The 13271-nt window shown below is 33.9% G+C and overlaps 2 protein-coding genes across 2 annotated transcripts; one reads left to right on the top strand and one right to left on the bottom strand.

The window, feature by feature from the left end:
* The first annotated feature begins 1279 nt into the window (after positions 1 to 1279).
* On the top strand, positions 1280 to 2373 carry LOC123313210 (probable RNA-binding protein EIF1AD). Its single transcript, XM_044897969.1, has 2 exons — positions 1280 to 1376; positions 1874 to 2373. The coding sequence occupies exon 2, from the start codon at positions 1876 to 1878 to the stop codon at positions 2371 to 2373; it is 498 nt and encodes a 165-aa protein (XP_044753904.1). The 5' UTR covers positions 1280 to 1376; positions 1874 to 1875.
* Positions 2374 to 9862: 7489 nt separating this feature from the next.
* Positions 9863 to 11077, bottom strand: LOC123313211 (probable RNA-binding protein EIF1AD). The gene is made up of 2 exons (XM_044897971.1): positions 10860 to 11077; positions 9863 to 10362 (listed from the first exon to the last, which is right to left on the bottom strand). Exon 2 carries the CDS (start codon positions 10358 to 10360, stop codon positions 9863 to 9865), a length of 498 nt encoding a protein of 165 aa, XP_044753906.1. The 5' UTR covers positions 10361 to 10362; positions 10860 to 11077.
* Positions 11078 to 13271: the final 2194 nt, after the last annotated feature.

A 13271-nucleotide genomic window follows, 5' to 3' on the forward strand; every position in this document is an offset into this window, starting at 1 on the left:
CGGTACTTAAAACGAAAAACTACTGATCCGCCGAAAGGCACACATTTGACAAAATCGATATTTTAAACACATGAAAATTTTTTGTTTCGTAATGTTATCGTTTTATTTGGTGGTCAACAAGTTTCTGTTGTTGTCAGTAACAATATGTTGTGAATCTTGATTATTTTATCTCTCCTACAGGGGGGGTGCAAAACTTTTGAAAGTGAGTGTATTTTTCATCATCTTACTTCTGTAATGAATTTGATTTATAATATAACTGTCTCTTGAAGATTCTTTCACAAATAGAAAAACGATAATTGAATACATTTTCTTCTTTAATAATCGGACGAAAGTCTTTTACTCTCATTGAAAAGGTATCGATCTTGATATCGATATATAAAAAAAATAATTATTCGTCAGTCGGTGATTCCTATCGCAGAAGGTTAAGTTCACATAGGATTATATGGAGTTCACGAACGATAATGCATTTTCAACGGTCGCTATGGTTACGCCAGCCTACTGAAAAAGCAGGAAAAAGTATTGAATTTTTTTTCTTACGTTATATTCATGTGAATAGGGACATATGATACATATGATACAGCAAAAAAATTGCAGCAAGATGAATGAAATTTCAACTATAGTTTACATTTGAAAAATCAGAAATCCCTTTCGTATCTCGAAAATGACTGGTTCGGAAAATTTCTTGATCATATTCGAATTCCTCCTAAAAAAGTGCCTGTAGAATGTAACAACGGATTTCGCATACGAGTTCAAATAAGCGCTTCATTAAAAATGACAATTTCTCAATTTTCGTTCATAACTCAAAATCTATGAACGTGTTAGGCTGGATCTGTTTTCAGTTTTGGATTAGTCAAGAAAAAAGAGCTCGGGAATGTGCCGTCCGTTTTCTTCTAGCTGCTATAGTTCTCGAGATCCCCTCAATAGACAACCGATTTTGCCCACCCTGTACAATAAACTGCTTCGTGATGCTCTCGTATACAAAGAAGGGCGGTGAACGCAAATGATCAAGATATTTTCGTTTATTTTCCATTGTCATAATATGTTGAATCATAGAATAGAAAAATGATTTATTTCAAACACGCCATAATGCATAAAGTTATCATGAATGCTTTTAAATATCTTCCTTGAAAGGTTCGGTACTTTCAACATAAAGGGTTAATTCTGACAGTTCCACGTATTGACCGCTAATTGCTTTTTAATTTTCTTTCACAATATTCTTCTCCCTCCACAATACCTTACCATTTAAGTGCAGGACGGAGTCCTTTATCTTCAGTATAACTCTTAAAGTTTCGAAGTGCAGCATTTCTTCTTGAGTGTGATTTCGGTCAATCTTAAATTTGTGTTTTGAGAACTTGTTGGACAAACAAAATTTTGCAGTAAGTATGAAAGCGTTCATTTGAAATTTATATAATCTAATCAATATTGTCTGGTGCTTTTTTCTTCAACAGTTACCATAAAATATTCATGATACTTTCATTCTTGTTGATTGGCATATATTTTCAAATAACTCAAAGTAGGTAGTAGATAAATACTAAATATTTTCATGAATAAAATCTGTTCTAGAATAAATTATGATTATGAAATCTTTCATCACAAACAATTAAATTGTTATATTGGTTATTTTTCTATGATACCGCAATTGCAATTGAATTGTTATATTGGTTATTTTTCTATGATACCGCGATTGCAATCACATATTTCTAGTTTCCTGGAACGAGTAAAATAACTTGTGAATTATGTGTGACGGAATTTTTTTTGTATAGATGATTTTCAAAGCTTGCTGTGAAATCAAAATACTCACTTTATCAAGATTATTGATGACAATCTTGCTTTTTTCTGGATTTGTTCTTAGAGTTATTTCAATTATTTTCAGATATGCCACGACTTGTGTCACGAGCAACTACAAGGAAGCACATCATGAGGGAAGTGTATGACTACTCACCACCTGCCGAAAATCAGCAAATAGTGAAAATAACGGCAAGCAAAGGGAACAATCTACACGAAATAGAGACCGCAGATAAAACCAGATTTCTTGTTTCCATGCCAATGAGATACCGCCACTACATGTGGGTTAAACGTGGTAGTTTCGTCATAATACAACCTATTCACGAAGGTGTTAAGGTCAAAGGTGAAATTGTTAGAGTTTTGATCCCCCAACAAATAAAGAATTTCAAGGAAGACAAAATATGGCCTGCTGCGTTCTATGACAAACAAGAATTGGAGGAGAAAGATGATGATAATGACGATGATATTCCAATGAATACTAACAGAGTACAAGCAATGATCGAAATTTACAGTGACAGTGATTCCAGTGAAGATGATCCTAGTGATAACGATCAGAGTGACGATGATGATACTGTTGGTGAAACGTAACCACCTTCGTAATTACTTATTCGAAAACTTGTATAGAATGTAAATATAATTAAGGAATTGCTAATAAATAAATTTTTCTGAAAATCTCCAAATTTGAATTTTTTCATTTCAATATGAATTTTTAATTCGTCCTAAAGTAGGTTATGAAATTTCACTGCCGCTCGATGTTTTGTAACTGAACATGGCACTCAGCTTGTAACAGATTGACGATATGTGAATAAGTATATCAGTAAACCAGTGGCGAATCAAAAAAACTGGGACTCCCAGAACAAAACAAATTTGAGGCCTCTACTTTGTTGGATATATGTAGTATATTTTTTCGGAATTCGAATATATTCATTTAGTGATGATTTTCATTTGTGGGATAGCAGCAATATTCAATTAAATCGTAAATTCTTTTTTCTTGCTGAAGCGAGAAGAGAAAGGTGGTTTAAGATCCATTTTTTCTTATTTAATTTATTTCGATTCCAAGTAATGCCAATATTTCAAGAAATTTCTAATTACTGTAGGTATCTTAATTGTGAAATTATATATTGTCGAGTGAAATTCTGAGTCAAAATTGAAGATCTATAAACTGTTGATGATTTTCCATATACATGTATTTATACATTGATTAAGGACGACCTCTGATATCCAAGGAATATCAGACGCTGAGGTGTCCAGAATGACATCGAACAAGACGAAGAAGCCCATACCTCTCTACCTGGTTAAAACCCTGAAAAAGGAAATCTTCGAGGTGAAGCGACTCTACAACCTCTGTATTGTGGTTGAACACAAAAAGAGGCCTGAAAGTCCAAGCCAGTGCTTTAGGTGCCAAAGGTACGGACATGCACAGAACAAATGCTCCTTCCCGCGGAGATGCGTGAAGTGCTCAGGAAGCCATAGCAGCAATGACTGCACACTCACCAGAAAATGTGAAGAGAGAAATGCCACATGCGTCTTATGTGGAGAAGAGGGCCATCCAGCTAGCTACAAAGGATGTAGCGAGTTCAAGTTGGTGACCAGAAAGAAGAATTCCCGAAAATCAGCTGAACAGAAAAAGAAGGTAACAAAAACAACAACTACTGAACAAAAAATTCAGGAAGTAGCGATGACCCAAACTACAGAGCAGGAAAAGAAGAGGCAGACTCAAAAACCCGTTCAGAAAAAAGAAGAACAGAAGAAGCTTACAATTTAACAGGCTGTGAACAGTCAACAGGAGAAAAAAAAGATATCTGAATCAGCCGATGATTTAGATGTTTTCACGGAAAAAATTTTCAACAAGATAATGTTGAAAATTGAGAGGGAAATGGAGAAAAAATTCCAAGCACAAGTCGTGGCATATCTGAAAATAATTGTAATGAATATTAGAAAAAATCCAGAGCATACATGTATGTTATCCTCATAAGTTTGATTTCGTATATGAGAATTTCAAAGCAAGCTTTTGAATCAACTAAAAATACAATTTCGGCAAAAATAAACTACAACTTTTGGAACCAGTTCTATGAAAGTAGATATATACTGGGTTTAGAGTGTGATTCATATCCTCTAAAATATGTGTATGTTCTATAGCAATTCAAAATATTGCTAGGTTTTTTATGAAATACAGGCAAAAAACACAAAACAAATTTTATCCATATTGAAAATAATATCTCCCAATATTGAAAATTCACGAACGCTTCTACATAATTTCGTGGGATACTTATCAACAAAAATAAAAAATTCCATGCTCCATCAAGTTTTGCAACTCAGAAAATATTCTAGTTTGACATTTCTTTCGAAAAACACAAAGAAAATCAATTATAATTCAGATAAAACCCGTAATCACGAAGACACATTGTCACAGGGTATTTCGGATTAGCTGACAAGACCGCCATTTTAACTGAGGTGCACACAAATACTCCTCCATATACTGAGAAAATGTCGTTCACTGAATATTATTCATCGCCCAGTGTTGATATGAAATTGCTGTATGGTAGAAAACTGATTGATACTGGAGACAATATTGACCCATACAATTTAATGATTTTTGATGATACATGTCATAAATGGTCTCTCACCTTGACGTCAAACCGAAGTGCTTTTTTTCTGAACATTTGAAACAATATTTTTTCTGTAGAAATCGGTACTCATGAAAAGAAACATTTATTTCTGGAGTTTAGAGAATGGAAATAAGAAAATGTGAAAATAGTTCGATTCGGTACAACCTTCCAACTTCACAAAATTGAATGAGATGTAAACTAAATAAAAATAGTATGAAATATTGTTAGCGTGAAATCCTCCTTGGATAGGTAGGTACTACAATGAAAGGTAAAATTAGCAACAGAACCGACAAATTTAATTAGAAATGGAAAAGATTGCTTTCAAATAGCGAACAATATATAAAAAATTGAAAATATTGATTTATTATAGTGAGAATAATTGTTACTTACTGCAAAATTTTTGCTTCCAAATAGTCTTTTACGTTCAGGAATTCAAATATTCTAATCTTCAGGCCACACCTAACTTACGGATAGACCGAAACCACACTCTGGAGAATATTCCGCACTCTGGAACTTAAAAACTTATACTGAAGACAAGGGTACTTTACCCGGCACTTGAGTAGTAAAATATAGTATATATGTTACGGCTAAAGATAGGTGTGAGCATAAACTTAAGATTAGCCGGCTAAACTTAAGTTTATATTCGAGGATCGGCTAAAGTTCGATAAAATATTCATCCGCGTCAGGGCATTTCATCTTTAGCCGGCTAATGTGCACATTACCCAAAACGGAACGGCTAAAAATGTATTCGATGGACACGCGGACAGGTGATGTATCATGAATGGTCGGATGGGAGAGAACGAACGCACACGGCCACTTTTTTGTTTAAATTTTTAGAATTGAAATATGCAAAAGAGCATCGAATGTATTGGGGTTGTATTACATAACGCCCATAGGTTTTCAATTCAACATTTAACAAGTTATTTTCATCTGTTAAGGAGATTAATGCTCTTCAAACCGAGCCTTATTTGTGAAAAACCATAATATGACCCCACAAGAAAATGAGATATTAGACTTAGAAAATTTTTTCCGTAAACAAAAGTATATTTTCCCTACCATTCAATAATTGGGTTCATAGAAAAATAACGAAATGGGAACTAACGTCGCAATATCTTTCCAACCAATTCTTGCGCAAAAAAGAACAAACAAAAAAACTATGAAAATGAACATAGTTGAAAACACTTTCTCTTGCTGATTTTGTTAAAAATTTCTTCCCGAGTCATTGAACATACGTGTTCCAAAATATGGCCTGTTGCCACCCTTGATGAATCATCTTGGGGGATATAGAGTTAACTCTATAATCGTTGTGCCAAATAGTCCGGTTAACTACAAACACGATTGGGCACTTCTACTTATATTTTTCTAGAATTCAACCTTTGGTATTTTGATGAAGAAGTTCGAGACATCGTTTTTGTCTGCTCATTCAATTTCCCTCAAATTATGAATAATAACAAGATGAAAAATAATCATTAACACTACAGTTTTCCCTCACACTCAAAATAGAATTGAATTTTGTCATCAAGCGTTTAGATTTTTAGATTCGTCAATAAGAATTCGTTGAGACACAGTTGAAACAAATATAATGTTCATTCTCCGATTTCCCAACTGCTCAACAGAATGCTTTTCTGCTATTAAAATATGTGAAATTCATACAAAAAATTCATTGCATTAATAGTTTGATTATACTCGTATCACTATTTCTTTATATTCTTTTAATTGCCGAAAATTTGCGCCCCTCAAGCCTTCAACATATTTGGCCGATGGGATGTGGTTACACTTAAGTTTAGCCGGCTAAAGATAGAAGAAACTAACTTTAGCAAATACCCGAAGCGAAACCTAAGTTTAGCCGGCTAATCTTAAGTTTATGTTCACACCTATCTTTAGCCGTAACATATACATCATGTAGTTTGAACCAGCATATCAGTTTTCAACGCGAATAAAAAAAAGAAAAATGAAAAAATTTAAATCTCAATCAAAGACTTTCCATATATACTCTACGATATTTTAAAATGAATGATGTGGACTTAAACTCAGAAAAAAAATTCTGCCAAATTAACCATTGAGTTTCAGAAAATCCACTCCCCTGCCGCTTCTTCATGTCTATTATCTTTTCATTGTGTACCTGCATCATAAATGGTTCATTGAGACAGATATCCCCTACCTCTATATAGTATAATATTATATAAAACACTCGATATACAGTTTGGCATCAGATGGTGGCCATTTAGGAAGATTCTATCATTCATGAATTCGCAAATTATGCAACAGGTTGAAACACAATTCTAAAATATGGCAAAGCGGAAACATAAGGTATAATGAGAAATTTATTAAGGCCTAATTTATTTGGTCCAAATATTGTTTACTTGATAGAAATGAATATCGTTTTGTTATCTTAGTCTGAACCTTTTTTTCCCAAAAATATATAGTTAATAAATAATCAATTTATTTTTGTTAACATCAACAAAAAAATTATTCTCCACTTGTCGACCAATAGATGGCAAGCTTCCGTATAGGTATTAATATATATGCATTTTAGTTAATAAATTGTTTTCTCAGTGTGGTCATTCTCTCGGACTGAAAGCTTAGGACGTCCTACGTCAGTGTTGGTAAATCAAAGTTCCATCCAGAAATACAGACCTGACATTTTCATTCAAACATTTATATTATGAAAATTTTAGGAAGAAAGAGATGACGACTGCATTGGCGTGCTTCTGATAGCATGAAATTTTGCGTTTATTCACCATCTTTAGACGATTTAAAATTTCGAAAAGTTTTATCTTTCCCTTGTTATACGCCAAATTATCTTTCGCCTAATTATTAAGTAGTGTCTTAATTATAGAGTGTTCATTTTTTGAATTATCAAGACCACCACCTTTATGGATCTAATTTGAGGAGATTCCTTAGCATCCACTTTATATCATCTTTTTTATATTATATTCATATATTATATCCAGAAAAAATATGAGTCGACTAGATTCAGATATAACATCGCATTAATTTGCTTCCACTGAATATATTCGATACCATTTGATAAACCATCGATTTCGAAATATTAACATTAGAAAGAGGAGTTTTCAATTAAAAAAGCAGTTCTTTGCTTTTAAGCAATTGCATAGCTATACTTGCATCGTAAAATCTATCGTAACCATCTATTTTTTACAATTCAAAAGTGCATATGTGATGTTCACAAAGGCACAAGTAGGAGTTGGTGAATGATTATGGAATATTTCGGGCATATAATGAGAAGCAGCCAGAGATATGACTTGTTGCAGCTGATTCTGCGGGGAAAGGTTGAGGGCAGAAGAGGGCCTATAAGACGAAATAAATCGTTGCTAAGGAACTTACGGATATGGTTCGACACAACAACAGTAAGCATTTCATGCACGCCATGATAATCACCAATATTGTTAACGAAGAGGCACCATTACAAGAAGAAAAATTATCATGGCAACGACATTCATGTGTGCAACCTAACTCTTTTGTAGTTATAGAAATTTAAGAAAATATCCCATGGATAACTGACTGCTTGAAAAAAATTATAGGTTAAGTGCATTAAATGTGTTAGAAGACACAAAGTACACCACTTAAAACTGCTCAATATCACTGTGGTTCAATTAATATAGATGATTTAAATAGAGATGACAAATGGTGCGATAAATGCGGCGATTTACAGAAGACTATTTTGTTTTTCAAAAAACCTTTCGAAGCGTCCTACGTTATTTTTGGCGTGATTGACAAATGAAAATTTTTTTTATGTTTTTCTATACGCCTAGGCAACATAACATGTTCACGACGCAACAATTTCAGTTGAAGCTGACTTCGATCGATCTAGGTCTAGTAGAATGAAAAGTAATTCTACAAATCACAAATACCTACATATTCAAGTGTCAGTCCCGTTCAAGCTCAGACTTGTGTGAATTTCAAAGTGCCAAGATTGTACAATTTATTTCTTTTTTTACTCTTGGTCGTTTCTTGAAATATTTGTAACTCAGATGTGAAATAATTTTTTCGATTGATAAATAGTGGTCGATAGTAAGAAGAAAATTATATCTGTTATATTTTTACGAAAATACAAAATAAAAAATGTTATAGTAAATTACCATCAGTTCCAAAAGCATGCCGATCTTCTTATAAGCGCACAAAGTTCTTGGGGACCCTTCAAATGAAATGAATCTTTCACCGTTTGCTGCATAAGAATTGTCACAGCCAAAACAAGGAGAGTTGCTATATGAACATTTTTCATTCAGTTTTGAAAAGATGACATTGAAATACAATTCTACACATATCCCATATCCTTTCTCATCAAATAATAAGTTTTTTCCAGAAACTCCGACTTATTCAGCTGTTTGGTGTGACTGTTGCGAATATCTTATTTATTCTTATCAGTACTAAATGGTCTAAATCGTTTTGTTTCATATTCTTTCTCAACTTATTCGATTCCGTAAATTTATTTCAGTGTTACATTCTATGTGGCCTGTTTATATTAATAATGTTTTGAAGGTTTATATACATATTAAATGAATATGATTCGTAATTCGTTCCTGTTGGTTAGAAGCGTCCGCTCAGAATTTCGCAACCGCAAGGTACTGAGATCGATCCCGGGCTAGAGAAGGAATTTTCTAGTCCATACTGTTACGGGATGCCATTCACTGTTGGGTTCAAATTAATGAATATATATGATAGCAGAAATCAATAATTAAATCGTGAACTCTTTTTTCTTGCTCGAGCTTTCGAGATTTTTTATTCAGAATCTCTTCATCAGGAGAACTGAAATTCAATAATACGTTAGTGAAAAAACTATAAATGAATATTATAAAAGGCTTACGAAATTGAAAACATATAAATTAGAGATGAAATAGTGTATAAATACATGTATATGGAAAATCATCAACAGTTTATAGATCTTCAATTTTGACACAGAATTTCACTCGACAATATATAATTTCACAATTAAGATACCTACTGTAATTAGAAATTTCTTGAAATATTGGCATTACTTGGAATCGAAATAAATTAAATAAGAAAAAATGGATCTTAAACCACCTTTCTCTTCTCGCTTCAGCAAGAAAAAAGAATTTACGATTTAATTGAATATTGCTGCTATCCCACAAATGAAAATCATCACTAAATGAATATATTCGAATTCCGAAAAAATATACTACATATATCCAACAAAGTAGAGGCCTCAAATTTGTTTTGTTCTGGGAGTCCCAGTTTTATTGATTCGCCACTGGTTTACTGATATACTTATTCACATATCGTCAATCTGTTACAAGCTGAGTGCCATGTTCAGTTACAAAACATCGAGCGGCAGTGAAATTTCATAACCTACTTTAGGACGAATTGAAAATTCATATTGAAATGAAAAAATTCAAATTTGGAGATTTACAGAAAAATTTATTTATTAGCAATTCCTTAATTATATTTACATTCTATACAAGTTTTCGAATAAGTAATTACGAAGGTGGTTACGTTTCACCAACAGTATCATCATCGTCACTCTGATCGTTATCACTAGGATCATCTTCACTGGAATCACTGTCACTGTAAATTTCGATCATTGCTTGTACTCTGTTAGTATTCATTGGAGTATCATCGTCATTATCATCATCTTTCTCCTCCAATTCTTGTTTGTCATAGAACGCAGCAGGCCATATTTTGTCTTCCTTGAAATTCTTTATTTGTTGGGGGATCAAAACTCTAACAATTTCACCTTTGACCTTAACACCTTCGTGAATAGGTTGTATTATGACGAAACTACCACGTTTAACCCACATGTAGTGGCGGTATCTCATTGGCATGGACACAAGAAATCTGGTTTTATCTGCGGTCTCTATTTCGTGTAGATTGTTCCCTTTGCTTGCCGTTATTTTCACTATTTGCTGATTTTCGGCAGGTTGTGAGTAGTCATACACTTCCCTCATGATGTGCTTCCTTGTAGTTGCTCGTGACACAAGTCGTGGCATATCTGAAAATAATTGAAATAACTCTTAGAACAAATCCAGAAAAAAGCAAGATTGTCATCAATAATCTTGATAAAGTGAGTATTTTGATTTCACAGCAAGCTTTGAAAATCATCTATACAAAAAAAATTCCGTCACACATAATTCACAAGTTATTTTACTCGTTCCAGGAAACTAGAAATATGTGATTGCAATCGCGGTATCATAGAAAAATAACCAATATAACAATTCAATTGCAATTGCGGTATCATAGAAAAATAACCAATATAACAATTTAATTGTTTGTGATGAAAGATTTCATAATCATAATTTATTCTAGAACAGATTTTATTCATGAAAATATTTAGTATTTATCTACTACCTACTTTGAGTTATTTGAAAATATATGCCAATCAACAAGAATGAAAGTATCATGAATATTTTATGGTAACTGTTGAAGAAAAAAGCACCAGACAATATTGATTAGATTATATAAATTTCAAATGAACGCTTTCATACTTACTGCAAAATTTTGTTTGTCCAACAAGTTCTCAAAACACAAATTTAAGATTGACCGAAATCACACTCAAGAAGAAATGCTGCACTTCGAAACTTTAAGAGTTATACTGAAGCCAAAGGACTCCGTCCTGCACTTAAATGGTAAGGTATTGTGGAGGGAGAAGAATATTGTGAAAGGGCATTAAAAAGCAATTAGCGGTCAATACGTGGAACTGTCAGAATTAACCCTTTATGTTGAAAGTACCGAACCTTTCAAGGAAGATATTTAAAAGCATTCATGATAACTTTATGCATTATGGCGTGTTTGAAATAAATCATTTTTCTATTCTATGATTCAACATATTATGACAATGGAAAATAAACGAAAATATCTTGATCATTTGCGTTCACCGCCCTTCTTTGTATACGAGAGCATCACGAAGCAGTTTATTGTACAGGGTGGGAAAAATCGGTTGTCTATTGAGGGGATCTCGAGAACTATAGCAGCTAGAAGAAAACGGACGGCACATTCCCGAGCTCTTTTTTCTTGACTAATCCAAAACTGAAAACAGATCCAGCCTAACACGTTCATAGATTTTGAGTTATGAACGAAAATTGAGAAATTGTCATTTTTAATGAAGCGCTTATTTGAACTCGTATGCGAAATCCGTTGTTACATTCTACAGGCACTTTTTTAGGAGGAATTCGAATATGATCAAGAAATTTTCCGAACCAGTCATTTTCGAGATACGAAAGGGATTTCTGATTTTTCAAATGTAAACTATAGTTGAAATTTCATTCATCTTGCTGCAATTTTTTTGCTGTATCATATGTATCATATGTCCCTATTCACATGAATATAACGTAAGAAAAAAAATTCAATACTTTTTCCTGCTTTTTCAGTAGGCTGGCGTAACCATAGCGACCGTTGAAAATGCATTATCGTTCGTGAACTCCATATAATCCTATGTGAACTTAACCTTCTGCGATAGGAATCACCGACTGACGAATAATTATTTTTTTTATATATCGATATCAAGATCGATACCTTTTCAATGAGAGTAAAAGACTTTCGTCCGATTATTAAAGAAGAAAATGTATTCAATTATCGTTTTTCTATTTGTGAAAGAATCTTCAAGAGACAGTTATATTATAAATCAAATTCATTACAGAAGTAAGATGATGAAAAATACACTCACTTTCAAAAGTTTTGCACCCCCCCTGTAGGAGAGATAAAATAATCAAGATTCACAACATATTGTTACTGACAACAACAGAAACTTGTTGACCACCAAATAAAACGATAACATTACGAAACAAAAAATTTTCATGTGTTTAAAATATCGATTTTGTCAAATGTGTGCCTTTCGGCGGATCAGTAGTTTTTCGTTTTAAGTACCGGTTAGTTCAAAAACTGTGTAATATGCCCAGAAACGAGTTGTCTGAGTTTGACAGAACTAGAATTATTGCTCTCTGGCAAGAAGGGCTCTCACGCCATCAGATAGCCAATAGACTGAACATTATTCGAAGCACGGTTAGCAGAACGATTAGGCGCTTTGAGGAAACTGGTGGAGTGCATAGTAGACCTCGAAGTGGTCGTCCTCGTGTTACCACGATTCGAGAAGATCGGTATATTGCCCAATCAGCCCGTAGAAATAGGTCAGTGACGGTACCGACACTCAGATCGGAATTCCAAAGAGCCCACAACCGTGTAATTTCATGTGCTACAATTCGTAGAAGAATTTTAGCATCAGGATTGAGGTCCCGAAGGCCTCTAAGAGTTCCTTTATTAACTATTCGTCACCGAACCGCTCGTCTGCAGAGGGCGCGAACTCATCACAACTGGCATTTAGAAGAATAGAGGAATGTGCTATTTACAGATGAGTCAAGGTTTGGGTTAGTAAGTGATGACTACCGCTTAAGAGTTTGGAGGGAACCAGGATGTCGAAGTAGACCTGAGAGAGCTATTCAAGTTGCTCCTTTTCGCGGTGGCACTGAAATGTTTTGGGGAGGCATAATGTTTGGAAGAAGAACGCCACTAATTCACATACCCGGGACGATGACTGGTGCATATTACCTCGAAAATATCATAAATCCTGTAATTATACCCATGGGTAATGAATTAGGGGCACAATTTATCTTTATGGACGATAATGCCAGTCGCACTAGAGGTGTTCAAGAAGCCCTGGAAAACCAAAACATTACCAGATTAGAATGGCCCGCGATGTCTCCTGACATGAATCCCATAGAGCATATATGGGATTTTGTCTCCAGAGCCGTTTTCCGTCGAAATAAACCACCACGACATTCACAAGAACTTATTGTGGCTGTTACCGAGGAATGGATAAATAATCAATAATTTGATTATTGGAATGCCTAGACGAGTGAATGCATTGCTAAGCAGCAGAGGCTCAAATACTGCATATTTGTTCGCTTA

Source organism: Coccinella septempunctata, chromosome 5 (genome assembly GCF_907165205.1).
Source record: "Coccinella septempunctata chromosome 5, icCocSept1.1, whole genome shotgun sequence".
Classification (NCBI taxonomy): domain Eukaryota; kingdom Metazoa; phylum Arthropoda; class Insecta; order Coleoptera; family Coccinellidae; genus Coccinella; species Coccinella septempunctata.